The sequence below is a fragment of the Mixophyes fleayi genome, chromosome 12, assembly GCF_038048845.1.
Source record: "Mixophyes fleayi isolate aMixFle1 chromosome 12, aMixFle1.hap1, whole genome shotgun sequence".
In the NCBI taxonomy this organism is placed as follows: Eukaryota; Metazoa; Chordata; class Amphibia; order Anura; family Limnodynastidae; genus Mixophyes; species Mixophyes fleayi.
Genome location: NC_134413.1, coordinates 50391823 through 50413322, shown reverse-complemented (window position 1 = coordinate 50413322; position 21500 = coordinate 50391823). Strand labels below are relative to the sequence as shown.

At 42.7% G+C, this 21500-nt stretch overlaps 1 protein-coding gene across 1 annotated transcript in view; it reads left to right on the top strand.

Moving 5' to 3' along the window:
• The first annotated feature begins 364 nt into the window (after nucleotides 1–364).
• Nucleotides 365–21500, top strand: part of PLCB2 (phospholipase C beta 2) — a 201259-nt gene continuing 180123 nt past the window's right edge. Inside the window, exon 1 of the mRNA XM_075193063.1 lies at nucleotides 365–714. Within this exon, the coding sequence (XP_075049164.1) occupies nucleotides 460–714 (255 nt within the window). The 5' untranslated portion in view covers nucleotides 365–459. The remainder of the gene's footprint in view (nucleotides 715–21500) is intronic.

The following is a 21500-nucleotide window of genomic DNA, read 5'->3' as shown; positions in this document are numbered from 1 at the left end:
CCCCTCTCCTCCCATATAGTTGGTCTTGTAGAGCAAACTCTATTTTCACCCTAAAAGTGTTTGACTGGTATATTGGCATACATTGGGCATAACTTCCACAGTGCTGTAACCTACAGCATACAATCAGATGTTTGCTTTTATTAGTTAAAGAGAATTGCTGGCTTGTTACTGCACTGTGTAAGTTTGTAACTTTGTATGCCAACCCCCATTGCACACCACAATTCTAGTTTTCACTTTACTTTCCACAACAAGACCTTGCAGTTTCTCAATAGGTAGCAGTGTTGTGGTGAAAGAGTGTCAAGATAAGCTGATGGAGCTCTTCCGGAAGTATGAATTAAAAAGAAAAAAGGAAGTTCTTTGGCAGACCTTGCAGAGAGACACTTGTTAGTAAATTATTTGACAGCAGTCTCTCTCCAACCTGCTCAGGAATTGTTGGACTGGATACAAGCTGAGAGGTGGATGTTTCACAACCTGCTCATTTACAATGCAGATTGTGGGATCCTGGATGATTTGGTTGTAGTGTCTCTTGGCTATAAAACAAGGAAGTCTGAAAGGTATGGCTGGAGATGCACATGTTTCAGGATACATAATGTGACAAGCCAGAAAGGAACATTCCCTTCACAGTACAGGATGTCCATGCTAACTCCTATTCTAAGTCCCCCAGAGGTCAATTCTTACCTGTCTAAGGGGGAACGCTTTATAAAATGGGATGATGTAAGTAATTTTGTTTTACTTTGTTCTCTTAAGCCTGGCAACAGTTTGTAAGGCATATTTAAAATGTATTTTCTTACTTTACTAAATGTTTTTCTGGGTCAGTTTTATTTCAAATTTGCACTTTATGGAGTAAATACTTATTCTTGTATACTCAGATGCTAGGTTCTAAAAATGTAGCATTCCTGTAAAATTTGTAAACTAGTTTGAAAGGATGTACAACTTAAACAAACAACAAAACAAGAACAACAAAGATTTCATTGTCCATGTAATTGCAATATTTACTGAAATGATAAATGCCTTCTGAATTATTGAGTTTGCTTTCTACACTAATGTCCAGTCTCTATGTGGATCCCCATAACACTGGTGAATACAAAGGCAGTGTAACACTTGGCTTTTTTGTGTAGCTGTCAGCAAACCAAAGTTTTTATTGATTTTTGCAGATTGGATAAAGTGTAAAATAAGTTTTGCAAAAATACAGATAATTTATTCAGACACTAGTTTTCGTTATTATGGCACACGTAAGAATGTCTCACGGTATGTATTAAATACAGGCAGTGTTTTTGGAGGGGGTTTCCAAATGCTTAATTAAGGAACAAAGCATAAAACAAACAAAACTTTAGACCAGGGTTTCCCAAACCCAGTCCTCAGGGCTCCCTAACAGTGCAGGTTTTTTGGATCACATGTGACATAATTAGGACCACCTGTGGATCTGTTACAATGTGTCAGTCAGTAATGAATACACCTGTGCTCCAGCAAGGAGATATGGAAAACCTGCACTGTTAGGGAGCCCTGAGGACTGGGTTTGGGAAACCCTGCTTTAGACCATAAACCTATAACTAAGAGGTGTTTTTTGTAAATAACAAATATGTTGCTTAAATAGTGTAAGATCTCTCAAGATTGACTAATAGTCTGGTTATTAATAGTGCCTACTTACCTGGCGAGTAGCATTCGCACAATTTCTGAAGCAGGGGTAGAACATGGCATCTCCGGGAACTAAAAAAAAACTTTAGGGGAGGGTCTGGGCTTCAGTGTGCATGTGCTGTCCCTGCACCAGGCAACTCTGAGCCCCATAGCAGCCCTTACAGTGGAAGTAGTACCGCTACTGTCTTGAGCGTCTGCACACTACGGGCCTGATTCATCAAGACATGTATCTGCCGATTTTGAGCGGATCATACATAAAATGACCGGGACATACACTAGTAAACACGGCCCTGTCCTCTCCGACTTCGAACACAAAGGAGACCAATTACAGCCCACGATTTCGGGGTGGGGAAGGGGCATTTGTATGTAGCCAATGTACAGTAGGGGCATGCTAAACTCAAGCGTACTCAGTTATGTCCGAAGCTCTGGACATCTCAAAGTTACTTGTTTTTCTGCCGTATCTCTTGCTCCAGCTACAGAGCTAGTCTAAGTCCTGATCAGTAGTGATGACAGTCTCGTATACATGCTATAACATGTGTTTGCAATCAGGAGCATCTGTAAAGATGTATTTTATGTTCAATAGACATTAAGAACATTCTAATAAATGTATTTCATGGAGGTGATTTTTTTTTATCGTTTTATCACTAATGCCTGTATTGTTAACAGGTGACATTCATTTAATATTTTTTTTTTCTGTGTATTATTTTGCAAATTTATGATCCACATAGGTATTGGATGTATCCTGCAGTGTCTTGTGTAGTAGAGCACGGCAGACCTGCACCCGTATTCATTAGTGCATGTATCTTCAGATCCGTTCCTTTTTGAATTTAGGAGTATGCAGAGCTGATTTACATGCATTTTTGAACAAACGCACGTTGCACTCAGAATGGGTGAATGGGTGCCTTGGTGAATCATGCCCTACATGTGTTAGAGAACAGCACAACAGAGATATTTGTTATGCAGCTCCTCTCAAGCCTCACACTGTGTGACTGACTACTCACAGTTGCTGTGTGAAAGCGGTACCTTGAGCATGTCAGAGCATGACACAAGCACCAGCAAAGATGCAGAGAGGTTGGGGTGAGTACAAAGCACCTGGACTCGGGCTGTGGGGTGGACAAAAAGTCCCTGTTTCCGGGCTTGAACTTCCTTTCCAGAAACCTTGATCTAGATACATGGATAGAATTGTACTTAACCAAATACATACACGGTTTTGTTTGCAGACCTATACTGGAATATTTATCATTTTGTAGCAATAATGGTGATTTTCTATTACGAATATTAATTATCACCGTAATTTAATAATAATAAAAAAAGCAAAGTCTATATTTTTCAATGGGATCCAGCTGAAGCCTTTCCAGCCAACTTGCATCCCTCCCTGATGAAAGCGCCACGCGCATGGGCATAGCAGTTTCTCCAGTCGCCAGTAGCTTTAGGCTGCCGGTGAACAGAAAAAAAGCTTTGTGGTGGTGAGAGGTGTTCGCTGGGGCTCTCAGAGCAGCCCCAGTAAGGTAAATTGCAGCAGTATGTATACATAAAGATTGCTACCGCTACTGAATGATTAATAGACCCCTAAATAGTTAAGGAAAGACATATTGCCAGCTAGGCTTGATGGTTTGTGTAGTTCAATTTGTGGGCTTTATTAGTCAAGAGGCCGCTGTTAGAGCTCAAGTCACATAATAAGTGTGACTCCAGTCAGCACACATTTGATATACAGCCTATGCGATATATAGTATGAAGAAGGGCTTGATAAGAGACAGCCAGTCAGCTAGTCAAATAGTTGCAACGAAGCATGGGGGGAGGTGTGAGGCTAAGAAGTTGTTCCATCTGAACTGTGTGGTAGAATTAAGCACTGGTGGATCACATGATTCGAGTACGGATTGGGGGATTTATGGGCAGTGGGGACATTCCCAAATACTCACCTGACAATATTTAAGGTTACCTATATAGCACAAACAGTAGGTGTTGCTATGATCACATATCCAACAGTGCACCACGGGAGCTGCCTTACTTATACAGCTTCAACGCTGATTGTTCAGAAGCTATAAGATGTTTTCAAACAGTTATGAGCACTTCACGTTATGTCATAATTCACTATGTCTTATAGTTGCTGAGCTAGCTGTGCTGGAGCTGACTGAGACTGCTCCTATGTTCATAAAGAAAAGTGTAGACACACAGGGTGAGAAAGACCAGAGATGGAAACCTGAAAGAGGAACAAAGACAAGATAAAGAAAGGTCATTTACAAAACTGTCTCCACGCAGCACAAATGCTGTTTTGCAAATCATCTATATCTGTGCTATATAAATATGGTTAAACACAAATCACCTATTTCTGTGCTATATAAATATGGTTAAACACAAATCACCTATTTCTGTGCTATATAAATATGATTAAACACAATGGAGGGCATTTAATTAAGCACCGGGCACGAAGGCACTCCGCATTGCTGCAACATCGCGGATTTCTCTTCACCCCGCAATGTTGCAGTACCATATTAAAAGAAAAGTGCGCAGCCGCGATTTTTCTACGAACATCGCGGCTAATTAAATACCCCTCTATATGATAAATATGGTTAAACACATGGCTTAATGCGTGACAACGTTGGAGACTACAGGTTGCAAAATTTAGCTCCTTGTAGTAGAAGGATCTGGGAAGAAACATGGGTCATGCACATGAATGTACTTCTCTCTGTACTCACATGAGATATCTTACAGGACAACATATTTTAATGAGCTTCAGTGGGTAGAGCTTGTACATTTAGAAAGGTATTCCTACTTTAGCTTGTATCCCCCTGCAAATTCATTTAATTTATGCACATTCTAGGAAGTGATGAAGATCATTATTACGGTTGAAAAAAGACGAAGATCAATCAAGGTCAACTTTTCATGAATTCTAGATGTGTTGGTCAAGAGGAAGGCAAAACAACCCCCCCCCCCAAAGCAACAGTTTTAATTTAGTCTCACAGAGGGGGAAGGGAATACTTTCTGACCACAAAAAATGGCAATTGAATAATTTTAATCACCCCCTATCATCCTCTACTGATACCATTTCATGCAAGAAAGCTATCCAATGCATTTCTTTTATTGCCATCACCACCTCATGTGGTAAGGAATTTCACATCTTGACATTACGGTAAAGAACCCTTCCTACGCTGAGGGTGAAACCAGATTTCCTCTATATACAATTGATGACCCTCTTTTTATGGTTCTTGGTCTGAAAAGTTAGACAGATGTTTGTATTGACTTTATATATAGTATATATATATTAATTTGGTCTTTTCTAAGGTCCCTGTTTTCCAACATAAAGAAACCTAGCTTTTCGCCTCTCTTTTTAATTTAACCCTTCTACTGTCTTTATTGAGATGCCCACTTCTGAATCCTCTCAAGTTCTATGTCCTTGTTACAGTGGGGTGCACAGAACTGTACCCCACATTCAAGATGTGGTCTAACCAGGATTGGCTTTTAGTTTTATTTAGTTATACCTTATAGACCTTTATACATTACACAATGTTTTATTTCACTAATGAAGCATTTTTAATGGCTTTGTTCTGTTTTTGCCATCCTGAGATGGCGATAACTGAGAGCGTTTCATGCCAGTTAAGGAACATTTACGAAAACTGTGCCAGTAAATACATTTTAAAAAGTTAACCAATCAGATTCTGTTGTTTTTCTAAGAAAAGCATGAAAGCAAATGTCAGATCGGTTTCTTTTGTGCACTGTTTTTTTCACAGCGGTTTTCAAGAATGTCTCCCCTGTCTGCGTAATTATTTCTCTTACATAATCCACAAATTACTTTGTTAATCCATGGTCTATATGTTCTAATGTAGTATTTGTTTTCTATATTTAAATCCCATAACACATACTAATCTACTTTCAAAGTGCATATTTATGAATAGCTATATTATGAACGCAGCTGAAAAGATATTTATTTTCATAGTGATCATCACTCCTGGACAAAACAAAGTATTGAACAATTTTATCCATTCACTTTGGGTGCAATTTTTAGAGTTTCTGGGACTGATTCATCAAGGAAAGTAAGACAAAAAAGGAGTAAGTTTTCTCCTGGACAAAACCATGTTACAATGCAAGAGGTGCATATTAGTTTATTATTTTGAACATAAGGAAAATACTGGCTGTTTTTTTTATGTAGGAAGCAAATACTTGATAGCTTTATTTTTACACTAATATTAAGGGCTAGATTTACTAAACTGCGGGTTTGAAGAAGTGGAGATGTTGCCCATAGCAACCAATCAGATTCTAGCTTTCATTTTGTAGAATGCACTAAATAAATGATAGCTAGAATATGATTGGTTGCTATAGGCAACATCTCCACTTTTTGAAACCCGCCATTTAGTAAATATACCCCTAAAAGTTGATTTAGGACATGCCCTACCTCAATTATAAATCTATTCTCACATTTTTAAATTTAGCTCCCCCTCCAATGCAACATGGAGTCAGAGGGTCCATTTGGTCGCTGTTGAGGAGAAAGAGAAGAGTTAGTAGGTGCACAACAAAGGCAGGTGTGAGGGCTAAGGACAAATGTGAAACTGGTCAAAGCAGTAAAACAGCGTTCTTATGTTAGGTGCAATCTGAAATAAAGGGTATAGGACAGTGATGTATGTTGCTGAGAGGGGACCACGATAGTTGTATAAATGAAATAAGTAATCAGGATGAAGATGGGGAATATGATAGCGTATAAATAAAATGGATGTAACTTATCTATAAAGTAGAAAAATAAAAAACGAAACATCAAAACGGGTGAGTTGAAGGGGTATTAGAAGGGGATTTCTTATCTGTACAAGATAAGCAGTTAATATCCAGACAATGATGTTCTTGGAAAAGTAGATGGAGGCAGAATACATCCTGCAAGTATTTGTTTGGTAAATCCTCTTCTACTCTCAATCCTCCAGATTTCATCCTGACAGTAATATTGGTCACTGTTATGGAATCTGCGGGGACTTACCACTGTTGGGTGGGATGGTTGTTCCATATTGATTCTATTATTCATTTTTATCACCTTTGGCTGGGACAGCTATTCCTTAATATCAGCGCCGGTCAACTTCGCTAATATAAATTTGTAGAGATTTATATGATTATTGAGTCATTCTAAGGATCTCAGTTTGCTCCCATTGGTTTTATAGTTGTGCATATTTTTATATATACTGTTTTAAAGTGAATATCAAAATTGCTGGTATTACTGTTAATGATTCACAGACACAGTCTGTAGTCATCTAGTTGTGTGTTTATATAGACTGAATGGACTAACTCTGTTTTTCTGGTTGTGGTTTTTTGGACATGATATCAGAGAATCTGGTGATAAGACGTCTTTTCCACTAGAGCAAATTGTTCTAGGAATACTTACGTTTAGACCTGCCAAACTTTGTAGCATATCATTTTAACTTACTTTTAAAAAAATAAATGTGTGGCAACAAATACATCATATTTCTACCGCCAATAAGATAAGCCCAAAGAACTTCCTCCGAAGCACTCTTCAGAAACGTGCTGCTCATCCACCCTCCACCATTCATAGCTTATAGTGATAAGAGAAAGGATTGCATCATGCAACAGGAAACACTGTCAACCGTGTCTCCAACAAGCAGGTTTTATTGTGTAATTTAATTCTTTCATTTAGGGGTTAATTCAGGGTCAGATTAGAGATCTTCAGCGAACTGAATGCTTTAAGTTGATGGAAAACATAGGAACAGCAGCTATGGCTCTCTTTCTTTTAAGGTGCCCCAATGATTTCTTCAGAGTGGATGTGTCTTCCGCCATAATATTCATGTTATAGGTAAATATATGCCCTACAAAATCTACTTAAAGTATATGAAGCATATATTATACATGCTTACAATATACATGCTTAATTATTTGAAATGAACATGAATCTCGCCAATTCACCAGTAACAACACCACAACTCTGTAGTATTGTAAGATTGTAAGCTTGCACGTAAGGCCCTCATCATCATCATTATCTATTTATATAGCGCCACTAATTCTGTGGCCCTCTTACCTCTATGTCTGTATGTATTACCCAGTATTGTTTTATTGCTGTTTGTTCCCAATTGTAAAGCACTATGGAATTTGCTGGCGCTATATAAATAAATGTTGATGATGATGGTAGTATAGTAAGTTAATAACCTGGAATTCAAATTCATATCAGTGCTCACCATAAATCATGCCCAATGTGTACAAAAAAATTGTTATTCACCTATTGGGCATCCTGTATTAATGGAGTCAGTAAAATGTTGATGCACTTATCCAGTCACTTCTTAGACATTTGCCTTTATAGGATCAGGACACCAGAGATATTAGTAGATGTCTCGAGCAGACAGAGGGTGAAACTGACTGACATCTGAATAAGTCGTCATGGTACACTGCTGTCCCCCATGTTATAGACTGCTTGCAAACATCTTATAGCATCATGAAGGTTATCTTGCTCAAAATAGTTTGTCTTGAATTAAAAATGTGTTTTTGTCTTTGCTGGTTACTATTAATGTCAGGTACAAGAAATTGCAATGGGAGCCACAACATTGCATCTTGTATCTTGGAATCCAGCTTGAAATGTTAGATGCTCAGTTTGATACATTTTAGCATTTTTTATTTTGCACAGTGAATCTCTAATATGAACGGCGAACCTTGGATGGAAAACTTCAAGTTGTATTCATTTATTAATGTTATTTAAATGGTGTTTAAAAAAATAAAATAGAACCCACTTATTTTAAATGGAACCTCAAACGCAAAGAGATAACCCAAAACAGTTGGTGACAGGCAACTGCAAATGGTTAACACTAACTGTGAATGCAATCCACAAATTCAAATCAGGGGTCTACTGACACCCATGCAGCTAACATGTTTGTGGCTATTAGAGGGGATCAAAATTATTTAAACATCTCCAGTTATGCCCTTGATTAACTTAAGAGCTGTTAGTTCTTTAAGTGAAACTTGTCTCACCATACTGAGAATATATATATATATATACATATATATATATATATATATATATATATATATATATATATATATATATATATATATATATATAATTATACCTATCATGATATCTTGATATCTTTTAAAGGGCAGTAATGCAAAAGATATGTTATTTTAAATTACAGTTTATTCCATGTCTTGCTAATTTTTAATTTCTAAGATTTTATTTTAAACATTTTAAATAAATAATTTATAAATAGGAGATTATTTATACATCCTTTTAATTTGGATGGCTGTTATGCCAGAATACCAATGTCCTAAAAGTTTACTTAAATGCAGAATTATCCATAAGGGGTGATTTTCAGTGGTTAATTTGTGGTTGGCAGCTTGGCACCAGTTTCCAAAAATGCTCAAATGACCATTATGGGGTCTATGCACCATTGGTGACAGTGGGGATGCGGAATCTATATATTTGTATCGCCGCAGAACGCTGCACTACATATTGATGTTCCACCCGAATCCACCAAGCCTCCCCCTTCTTTTCAATACGTGCACAAAACCCTTGTTCTGTAAAGTATTTTTCCTATTTACCGGCAGCAATAGGAAAAAGTGGTGTGTGCATGCGGACAGCACTAACACTGTATTGGAATTTGCAAAGCCAGAGAGGCTTCTGCAGAATCCCCTAGGAAAAGACAGGTAACGCCATCCTGAGATGGCGTTACCTGTCTGCGCAATGCAAAGCTTTTCAAAGCTTCATACATTGCAGAACATTGCAGTCCCCATATTAATCTATGGGGACTGTGATGCTGCACGATATTTGCCTAAACAGAGGAGATGACTGTGAAATCTCCTCCGTTAAGCAGTTATTGCATGGGAAATATGCTGTTTCTGCATCTTTTAAGTGTCACATTATGTTAATGCATAGACCCCTTGTCACTCACCGGACCGTGAGTGCCTCTTCCCGGACATTTAGGAACCGTGGCCGTCCACCATCCTGAGGGTCTGCGCATGCGCAGCCCTTTTCTATACTTCAGTGTATACCCCTTTAACTTAATTGGCAGATCAGGCAACCTCCCTATATTAAGCACCTGTGGTCACCACCACGTTGCCTGATCTTGGAGTCTCATTCCTCATGAGTCTCTGAAGGTGTTCCTGTATTACTTGTGTATTCAGTGCTGCTGATTCCTGTGGTTTCCAAACCACTTCTACTACTGTGGTTCCATACCACTTCTACCATCAACTGTATCATCATGACTGTTTGCTGATTCCTATCCGCTGCCTCCGTGCACTACAGTCTTCTACACCACTTCAACGTTATTTTATATTAATGTGACTGTTTGCTCATTGCTATCCGCTGCCTCCGTGCACTCCAGCTTTTACCTCACTCACCTGCTTCTCATCAAGTCTGTTTGCTGATTTCTATCCGCTGCCTCCGTGCACTACAGTCTCCTGCTTGCAACTCGCCTGTGTTCAACATCGTGACTGCCAGCTGACTACTATCCGCTGCCTCTGTGCACTACAGTCTCCTGCTTGCAACTCGCCTGTGTTCAACATCGTGACTGCCAGCTGACTACTATCCGCTGCCTCTGTGCACTACAGTCTCCTGCTTGCAACTCGCCTGTGTTCAACATCGTGACTGCCAGCTGACTACTATCCGCTGCCTCTGTGCACTACAGTCTCCTGCTTGCAACTCGCCTGTGTTCAACATCGTGACTGCCAGCTGATTACTATCCGCTGCCTCCGTGCACTACACTCTCATCTCATCTTTGCTGTGACTTCCTCGAGACTGCCGCTTTCATTACCATCTGCTGCACTTCGTGATCTACAGCTCCTGCCCTGCGCTGCACTCCTGTTTCCCATCGCTGTTGGTTCCTGTGGTTGCTACTGGTTACCTCCGTGTGCCGCTGAGTCCTGCTGCTGTGGTCAGCGCTATCGTCCATCTCCTGCTGATCCACTCTCCACGCCTTCACGTGTTCCACTGGCCTCTACCCTCCTGTCAGCATTGGATTTGTATCTCTTCTACTACCCTCTGCTGGATCATCTCCATTCTCCTGGGTTTCCTATGAGTCCAGTTCCACGTGTTGCTGCCTCCTGTGGATTCGTGTCCCTGTCGGTCTACTCACCTGTGCGCTGCACCTGCTAGACCGCTGCTTCTCCTATCCAGGGACTTCCTATCCAGTCGGCCTCCAGCCGCTCAGGTACCGCTGCAATCCCATCTGACTGCTACTGCTGAACCACGGTATGCATACTTCTCATTGACTGTGCTGTGTATTGCATATCTTGCTGGACTGTGTTTGGTTCTCTCTGGAGTCTGCTATCCGCTGAGTCTATTGCCATCATTGACTGTGTTATCATTGTGCTGGACTACTTCAAGAGACTTTCTAGATTGCAGACCTGATCAGTCATTTACATATATATATACCTATATTGTGCATATTACTGTGGATCGTGTATAAGGTGCCTGTGTATATCCTGTGTTGCAGTCTTCCCCCGTGCACCTCCTCACATATATATGCAGTGGTACAACTTGCTGATGTCAGACCACTGATCCCTGTTTCCGGTATCACCTGTTCCATTATCCTCTCACATAGCAGTGGTACAACTTGCTACCGCAGACCACTGACTACCTGGATACCTCCACTTGGATTCCATTCCTTCACTCAGACAGCGGTACAACTTGCTACCCGCAGACCGCTGACGCTCATCACCTCCTTGTTTCTGTTGGACATTCCTCCTCACTATAGCAGTGGTACAACTTGCTATCGCAGACCACTGACTACCTTCACGTGTCCTTGTCCATACTGTTCCTTGTGTATCATTACCTCATTATTACCAGTGTTGCTAGTCATAGACTTTCCTGAGCATCTCATCGGCCATCATTTCATGTTCCGTGATCACCCAGCTACCAGAGTACCCTATTACCATCTACATTGCTCTGGTAAGCCTACCATCTGGTGATCCCTGGGTAAAGACTCCTAGTGCCCGTGACAGTAAGATCAGGCCATGACAGACCCAGATGTGGAACCTACCGCCAAAGAGATGCTGCAACATCTGGTTAGCCGTGTGGAGCAACAGGATGCCCGCCAACAGCTGTTACTTCAGTGTTATCAGTCATTAACCTCCCAAGGAACATCTGGACAGACTGTGACAGCTACTACTGAAGCTCCTGTGCTTTCCTACGTTTCCCCATTGCCATCCCAGGTGTCTATAGCTTCCACGCTTCACCTGCCTACTCCGTCAAAGTACGATGGAGACCCCAAAACTTGTAGGGGTTTCCTTAACCAATGTTCAGTCCATTTTGAGCTCCAACCTCAAAATTTTTCTACCCATCGTTCCAGAGTGGCCTATCTTATCTCTTTGTTTTCAGGACAAGCCCTGGCTTGGGCCTCCCCTCTGTGGGAGAGGAACGATCCAATATTACAAGATAGTGCCAAATTCATTTCTACATTCCGAAGTGTGTTCGATGAACCAGGTCGTGTGACCTCCGCTGCTTCCAGCATCCTCCGTCTGCGACAAGGATCTCATACTGTAGGCCAGTACGTCATTCAATTTAGGATCTTAGCCTCTGAACTTCAGTGGAACACTGAAGCCCTAGTTGCCGCCTTCTGGCAGGGGCTTTCCGATAAAATTAAAGATGCACTGACTACCCAAGAGCTTCCTTCGTCACTTGAAGATTTGATCTCTCTATGCCATCGTGTTGATATGAGATTTCGTGAAAGAGAGGCTGAGAAAACGACTTCTGCTAAAGCACCTTTTCGCTCTAACCCTCAATTTCGTCCAGTGTCACCCGCTGTGATTCCCATGGAGATAGGACGTTCCAAGTTATCTTCTGAGGAGAGGAAACGAAGAGTCAAGAATAGACTCTGTATCTATTGTGCTGATTCCACTCATGTCCTCAGCTCCTGCCCTAAGAGATCGGGAAATGCCAGGCCCTAACTAGTTCTGGAGAGGTGAAGTTAGGGTCCCTGGAGTCCTCTCCATCGTCTATGAAATCTAAAGTCTGCGCTTTTGATGTGACTATTTCCTTTGCTACCAAAACCTTTGAGTCACAGGCATTGATTGATTCCGGAGCAGCAGGAAATTTTATTTCCAAATCGTTAGTTAATCAATGGTCTCTACCAATGATTACCTTAAAAACTCCCATTACTGTGACGGCTATCGATGGATCACGTCTCATCAACGGTCTCATCACCCAGAGTACGTCTCCAGTAACCCTTCAGATTGGTGCTCTGCATCATGAAGAGATATCGTTTTTAATTCTTCCTGTTACGACAAGTCCGATTGTCCTAGGCCTTCCATGGCTTCAGTGTCACTCTCCCCAGATTGACTGGCGCACCCCTCAAGTCACGTCTTGGGGGCCTGAATGTCACCATCACTGCCTTTCCCAAGTCATTCCTCTCAAGGTACAGCAAGCTTCCATCTCAGCTATTTCACCGGGACTCCCTCCTCAATATGCTTCATTTACCGATGTTTTTGATAAAGCTCAGTCTGAACGTCTTCCTCCTCATCGTTCTTGGGATTGTCCGATTGATCTTCTTCCTGGCAAGACTCCTCCCAGGGGCCGGGTCTATCCACTCTCGTTACCTGAAACTCAAGCTACATCTGAATATATACGGGAGAACCTCCAGCGTGGGTTCATTCGACCTTCCACCTCGCCCGCTGGAGCTGGGTTCTTCTTTGTCAAAAAGAAGGATGGATCATTACGCCCTTGTATAGATTTTCGTGGACTCAATGCCATTACTATCAAGAATCGGTATCCTATTCCGTTGATCACTGAGCTATTTGACCGCATCAAGGGAGCCCGTATTTTTACTAAGTTGGATCTTCGTGGTGCCTACAATTTAATCAGAATCCGTTCCGGTGACGAATGGAAGACGGCGTTTAACACCAGAGACGGGCATTACGAATATCTGGTAATGCCTTTCGGGCTATGTAATGCCCCCGCTGTCTTTCAGGGCTTCATCAATGAGATTTTTCGGGACTTATTATATGTATGTGTCGTCGTCTACCTGGACGACATATTGATTTTTTCACAGGACCTGCCTTCTCACCACCAACATGTGGCAGAAGTCCTCTCCAGGCTACGGAAAAATTCATTGTTCTGTAAATTAGAAAAATGTTCATTCGAATTACCCCAGATTCCATTCTTGGGGTATATTGTTTCCGGAGTTGGTCTGAAGATGGATCCTGACAAAGTAAATGCTGTACTACATTGGCCCCAGCCAACTACTCTTCGTGCCATCCAGCGTTTTTTAGGTTTTGCCAATTACTATAGACGCTTCATTCAAGACTTTTCTTCCATTGCATCTCCTATTGTGGCCCTGACTCGAAAAGGGGCTAATCCTAAGCAATGGTCTACTGAGGCTATTCAAGCCTTTCAAACATTAAAAGAGTCCTTCTCTTCGGCTCCAATCCTTCGTCAGCCTGATGTGACACTCAGCTTTTTCCTAGAAGTAGATGCCTCTAATGTGGGCTTAGGAGCTATTCTCTCCCAACGCTCGGAACAGCAAAAATTCCACCCTTGTGCCTTCTATTCTCGGGGTCTCCTACCCGCAGAGAAGAATTATACCATCGGAGACAAGGAATTACTGGCTATCAAAGCCGCATTAGAGGAATGGAGATACTTGTTGGAGGGAGCTCGCCATCCGGTGACGATCTTCACGGATCATAAGAACTTGTCATATCTCCAGTCTGCCCAATGCTTGAACCCTCGTCAAGCAAGATGGTCTCTTTTCTTTTCCCGTTTTGAATTAATAATTACCTTCAAACCAGCTGCCAAGAACAAAAAAGCTGATGCCTTATCTAGAGCCTTTGCTACGTCCTCTGATATAGAAGAGGTTTCCAACCATACCATTCTAGACCCCAAATGTATCTCACTGGCTGCTTCATCCACCAAAACGCTACCATTTGGGAAGACCCTCGTGCCTTCTACTCTAAGGAGGAAAATCCTTTTGTGGTTCCATGCCTCTCGTTTTTCTGGACACGCCGGTGAACACAAGACTTTTGAGATCCTCTCTCGAAGTTACTGGTGGCCTTCAATGAGGAGAGACGTCAAAGAGTTCATTGCTTCCTGTGAATTATGTTCGCAATTCAAATCCTCCCGCAGAACCCCAGCAGGGTTGCTGCGACCACTACCCATTCCGTCCAAACCATGGACCCATATTAGTATGGATTTCGTTACTGACTTACCACCTAGTAAGAACCATAACACTATTTGGGTGGTAGTGGACAGATTTTCGAAGATGGCTCATTTCATCCCTCTGTCTGGTTTGCCTTCCTCGTCTATCCTGGCTGAACATTTCATTAAAGAGATCTTCCGTATCCATGGATGTCCATCTGAGATTGTGTCTGATAGAGGAGTACAATTCGTGTCCAGATTCTGGCGAGCCCTTTGTAAAACCTTGGGCATACGATTAGCACTCTCATCTTCTTACCATCCACAATCCAATGGACAAACCGAACGTGTCAATCAAGATCTTGAGACTTTTATAAGGATATTTTCATCAGCCAATCAAGACAACTGGGTAGAGTTACTCCCTTGGGCTGAGTTCGCCCATAACAACATGTACCATGAGTCATCATCCAAAACTCCATTCTTTGTGGTCTACGGTCACCATCCGTCTTTTCCGGAATTTCCTGCCCTCCCGCCCACCCAAGTTCCTGCGGTGGAGACTGTTTGTCAGACCTTTAAAAATATCTGGTCTCAGGTTAGAACCTGTTTAAAGAAGACATCTGTCAAATATAAATCTTTCGCTGATAAGAAGAGGCGGGCTATTCCACCACTAAAAATTGGAGATCGTGTCTGGTTATCCACAAAAAATATTCGTTTGAAGGTTCCATCCATGAAATTCGCCCCTCGTTTTATTGGTCCATATAGGATCATTCAAGTTATCAATCCAGTATGTGTGAAACTCCTTCTTCCTAAGAGTCTTCGGATTTCTAATGCCTTCCATGTATCTTTGCTCAAACCTCTTATTATCAACCGTTTTTCAACTCCTCCCTCAGCTCCGCAGCCAGTTCAAGTCCATCAGGAGGAGGATTTTGAGATTACCGAGGTACTAGATGCAAAAATTTCGCGAGGAGTCCTCCACTTCCTCGTTCATTGGAAGGGCTTTGGTCCTGAGGAGCGCTCTTGGATCAAAGCTGAAGATCTTAATGCTCCTGCCCTTTTGAAGAAGTTTTACTCCAAAAATCCGGACAAGCCCGGTTCCAGGCGTTCTGTGCCCACCTTTAAAAGGGGGGGTACTGTCACTCACCGGACCGTGAGTGCCTCTTCCCGGACATTTAGGAACCGTGGCCGTCCACCATCCTGAGGGTCTGCGCATGCGCAGCCCTTTTCTATACTTCAGTGTATACCCCTTTAACTTAATTGGCAGATCAGGCAACCTCCCTATATTAAGCACCTGTGGTCACCACCACGTTGCCTGATCTTGGAGTCTCATTCCTCATGAGTCTCTGAAGGTGTTCCTGTATTACTTGTGTATTCAGTGCTGCTGATTCCTGTGGTTTCCAAACCACTTCTACTACTGTGGTTCCATACCACTTCTACCATCAACTGTATCATCATGACTGTTTGCTGATTCCTATCCGCTGCCTCCGTGCACTACAGTCTTCTACACCACTTCAACGTTATTTTATATTAATGTGACTGTTTGCTCATTGCTATCCGCTGCCTCCGTGCACTCCAGCTTTTACCTCACTCACCTGCTTCTCATCAAGTCTGTTTGCTGATTTCTATCCGCTGCCTCCGTGCACTACAGTCTCCTGCTTGCAACTCGCCTGTGTTCAACATCGTGACTGCCAGCTGACTACTATCCGCTGCCTCTGTGCACTACAGTCTCCTGCTTGCAACTCGCCTGTGTTCAACATCGTGACTGCCAGCTGACTACTATCCGCTGCCTCTGTGCACTACAGTCTCCTGCTTGCAACTCGCCTGTGTTCAACATCGTGACTGCCAGCTGACTACTATCCGCTGCCTCTGTGCACTACAGTCTCCTGCTTGCAACTCGCCTGTGTTCAACATCGTGACTGCCAGCTGATTACTATCCGCTGCCTCCGTGCACTACACTCTCATCTCATCTTTGCTGTGACTTCCTCGAGACTGCCGCTTTCATTACCATCTGCTGCACTTCGTGATCTACAGCTCCTGCCCTGCGCTGCACTCCTGTTTCCCATCGCTGTTGGTTCCTGTGGTTGCTACTGGTTACCTCCGTGTGCCGCTGAGTCCTGCTGCTGTGGTCAGCGCTATCGTCCATCTCCTGCTGATCCACTCTCCACGCCTTCACGTGTTCCACTGGCCTCTACCCTCCTGTCAGCATTGGATTTGTATCTCTTCTACTACCCTCTGCTGGATCATCTCCATTCTCCTGGGTTTCCTATGAGTCCAGTTCCACGTGTTGCTGCCTCCTGTGGATTCGTGTCCCTGTCGGTCTACTCACCTGTGCGCTGCACCTGCTAGACCGCTGCTTCTCCTATCCAGGGACTTCCTATCCAGTCGGCCTCCAGCCGCTCAGGTACCGCTGCAATCCCATCTGACTGCTACTGCTGAACCACGGTATGCATACTTCTCATTGACTGTGCTGTGTATTGCATATCTTGCTGGACTGTGTTTGGTTCTCTCTGGAGTCTGCTATCCGCTGAGTCTATTGCCATCATTGACTGTGTTATCATTGTGCTGGACTACTTCAAGAGACTTTCTAGATTGCAGACCTGATCAGTCATTTACATATATATATACCTATATTGTGCATATTACTGTGGATCGTGTATAAGGTGCCTGTGTATATCCTGTGTTGCAGTCTTCCCCCGTGCACCTCCTCACATATATATGCAGTGGTACAACTTGCTGATGTCAGACCACTGATCCCTGTTTCCGGTATCACCTGTTCCATTATCCTCTCACATAGCAGTGGTACAACTTGCTACCGCAGACCACTGACTACCTGGATACCTCCACTTGGATTCCATTCCTTCACTCAGACAGCGGTACAACTTGCTACCCGCAGACCGCTGACGCTCATCACCTCCTTGTTTCTGTTGGACATTCCTCCTCACTATAGCAGTGGTACAACTTGCTATCGCAGACCACTGACTACCTTCACGTGTCCTTGTCCATACTGTTCCTTGTGTATCATTACCTCATTATTACCAGTGTTGCTAGTCATAGACTTTCCTGAGCATCTCATCGGCCATCATTTCATGTTCCGTGATCACCCAGCTACCAGAGTACCCTATTACCATCTACATTGCTCTGGTAAGCCTACCATCTGGTGATCCCTGGGTAAAGACTCCTAGTGCCCGTGACACCCCTAAGTGTCAGTCCTTAGAGGTAATTGTTTATGAAGAGATTAGACCATATCAAAATTGCACCTCTGAGTACCGGTTATGATCTCTAATGAAGTTAGTGGAATTGTTTAATGAAAACCATGGACCTTACACTGGATTCCTCACATGCCACAGTTTTTTTTGCTGTGCCAATGTTGGAGGAGTTGGATGACAAAGGACCTGAAAAAAACATAATCCCATCAGTGTGCAAGTCACTGCCTCTAACAAGATCAGCAGACTCAACACTTAATATACTCTGTGTTGCTATGAACGATTGATGATCTGATTGGCTACAGGTTTTAAATTAGAACGTTACATAGACAATGTCAAAAAATAATAATAGAATAGTCTTAATGCACAAAGGAAGATATTCTTTTACAATAGTTACAGTTCACCATTCAAAATCCCTCATTCATTTAATTTGGAATCGCAGCCACCACGAATCTCAGCCAGCATTCTCAAAAAACCAATCCCTTCTGGCGGCAGGGGCCTTCCTGATATTAAACTATATTACCTGGCCTCCCACTTTTCCCACATTGTTACCTCATATGTCCTCTCAGGCTCCACCTCCTGGTTCGATATAGAATCAGCTTATATTACCTTGCCCGTTCTTACTCCTCTATGGAGTCACTACCCTACACATCGCCCTCCTGCATCCAAAATGCTCCCTACTGTTAAATTTGACATCAAGCTCTGGGATTCTCACTCCTTTAAACTAAAGCTTACCACACCACTATCCCCTCTATCCCCCATTTGGCACAATCCTGTATTCCCTCCTGGACTCTCCGCCGCGAGAGCTTGTTTTTGGACCCAAGCTGCCCTCAAATATCCGATAGACTTTTACAAACAAGGTCACTGGTTCCTGCTGGCGGAACTCCAACATCGCTCCCCAACCTACATACTTAATCCGTTTGAGTTTTTCCAAATCAGCCATTTCCTACAGTCCCTCCCACCTACTTATGTCTTGCGAGACCTAATCCCCTTTGAAGATCTTTGTAAAAATCACCCTAAGGACAGAGGTATGATATCCCAACTCTATAGAATATTAATCGCCGCTGTCTTTTCCTCTCCAAGGTCCCATGAAGTTGATTGGGAAAGGGATCTTGATCCTCCCCCGGATGACGAGGCTTAAAGAAACCTCCTTTAAAATCTATTATCGTTGGTATTATACTCCCACACGACTTCATAGCATGTTTCCTTCCTTTTCACCTGACTGTTGGGGGAGACTATGCTCCACATATGGTGGACCTGCCCAATTATCTCCTCTTTCTGGGATGGTGTATGCAGCCTTCTAAATTCTCTATTTGAGGCTCCCATTGCGAAGGACCCCTGTGTGTTTCTATTATGTTACCCTCCTCCGGAGCTCGACAAATTTTAAAAAACATTAGCTACACATATACTGACAGCTGATAAATCCCTTATTGCACTAAACTGGATAAAACCTTCTCCTCTTCTCTTAGCCCTTAAAATGCAAATTTGGCATGTTGCAGCCATGGAACAGATCACCTTTTACCTCCATGATAGAGGCCATGTTTTCAACCAAGTATGGGCCCCATGGCAATTTGCAGAACGCCTGCTCCCCTGCGCCCCTTAGCCCTACGACGAGGTCCATGTGGGGTGAGCATGGCTCCCTTATACGCTTTGCTCTCTTACCTTTTTGAGTCACCCACACACTTTCCGCACTCCGAATTCTTACACCTCCCTGCTTTATGGTCTCCCCCTCCCACAATTTCCCACCTGTCTAACCCATCCCCATACTTCCCACTTTTTCTACAGTTACATTTTCTTTGATACCGCATATAAAATTGTAGAAAATGGTAGTTTTCGATTATAATCTCCTTTTAGATAGATGTCGATTTTATTGTACTGACCCTGTTTTTCTACGTCTGTACAACAATAATACAGTTATGTTTTTCCTGTATTTGCTTATTTTACCAACCAAAATAAAGAATTATAAAAAAATAAAATAAAATGTGTGAATATTTATTATTAACACCAGCAAACATTTGTTTTATTATATTGGTAAAATAAACAAACACTAATAAATGTGCTTTCCTATATAGAATACTCTCGAATGTGCATAGGGCACTTCTAATGCCTGCCTGATCTCCACCACCTCAAAACACCCATTAAAATCCAATCATTTTACGTGGGCAAAGTCTCTGCATTCGTTAACACAGGAACACACCCTTAAATTGGGTGTGTTCCCGTGTTAAGGAGTCTTGAAACTCCTTTACATACACTATATGGACAAAAGTATTCAGATGCTTAACCAGTACACCAGCAGGGACTGTAATGACATTGTATTCAAATACATATACTTTAATATAGAGATGATCCTCCTTTTGCAGCGATAACAGCTTCCACTCTTCTAGGAAGGCTTTCCACAAGATGTTGGAGTGTTTCTGTCATGGTGTCAGATGTTAGAATAGGCCCTTAACCCTGCTTAGGTGATGACTATCCTCCAAGAGGTGCAAAGTCTAACGGAGAGAGAACTATTCACCAGGGATCCCTGCAAGGAGATATGGGCTTGGCTTCTCTCTAACCACAGGTTGCTGTCCTCGAGGCACAGAGCAGGGTACGAAAACCTGGACACAGATGAGACAAGAAGCTGAGCTGGAGCACTAGAAGGTAAGTACATAGATCTGAGGAACGAAATGGAAGGACAGCAGAGCACTGGAGCGCGAAGATCCTAGTAGGTAATAAAACACAGGATTGATGGAGATGCGCAGTGTTCTGTGGAACAGGCCACAATCAGGGTTGAGAGGTAGAGTACCCAAACTAGATGGTGAGGCGATGAGCTGCAGAGTGCAGGATCGCTGAGATCCTGATGGGAAATACAGCCTGAAAACAGGATCGATGGTGATATGCAATGCTCTGCAGATTAGCCACAGATCTTGATCGTGGATCAGGTAACACGAGTACAACCATGAGTTGAAAGCTGCAGGTAATTAAAGCACTGAGCTCCTGACGGGCTGTATAGCCTGGAAGCAGGATTAATGATGATGTGCAATGTTTTGCAGGCTAGCCACAGGTCTTGATCGTGTAACAGGTAACTCGAGTGCAAACGATACGAATAGAAGATGACAGGAGAACAACGTCCTCACAGGAGGTGATACCTGAAGATCTGACAACGGAAGATAGGAGGAAGTGCCTTAAATATTGAACTGACCTATGGTCAGCCAATGTGAATACAGGAGAAGTTTGAAAGTGCCGAGCTTGCACATGTGCAGCAACTGCTGGCCAAATGGTATCAGAAAGGAACGCAGAGCAAACCAAACGGTAGCGGTCGTCAAGAGAAACCACAATATCAGTTGTACCGGACAGAATAGCAGGCGAGATGTGTGATAGTTTCTGTGGGAATTTGTGCCCATTTATTCTGTAGAGCATTTATGAGGTCAGGCATTGATGTTGGACAAGAAGGCCTGGCTCGCTATCTCTGTTCTAATTCATTGCAAAGGTGTTCGAGGGGGTTGAGGTCAGGGCTCTGTGCAGACCAGTCTTTGTAGCCATTTCTTTGTGCACTGGGGCACAGTCATATTGGAATAGAAAAGGGCCTTCCCCAAGCTGTTGCCACAAAGTTGGAAGCATTGTCCAAAATGACTTGGTATGCT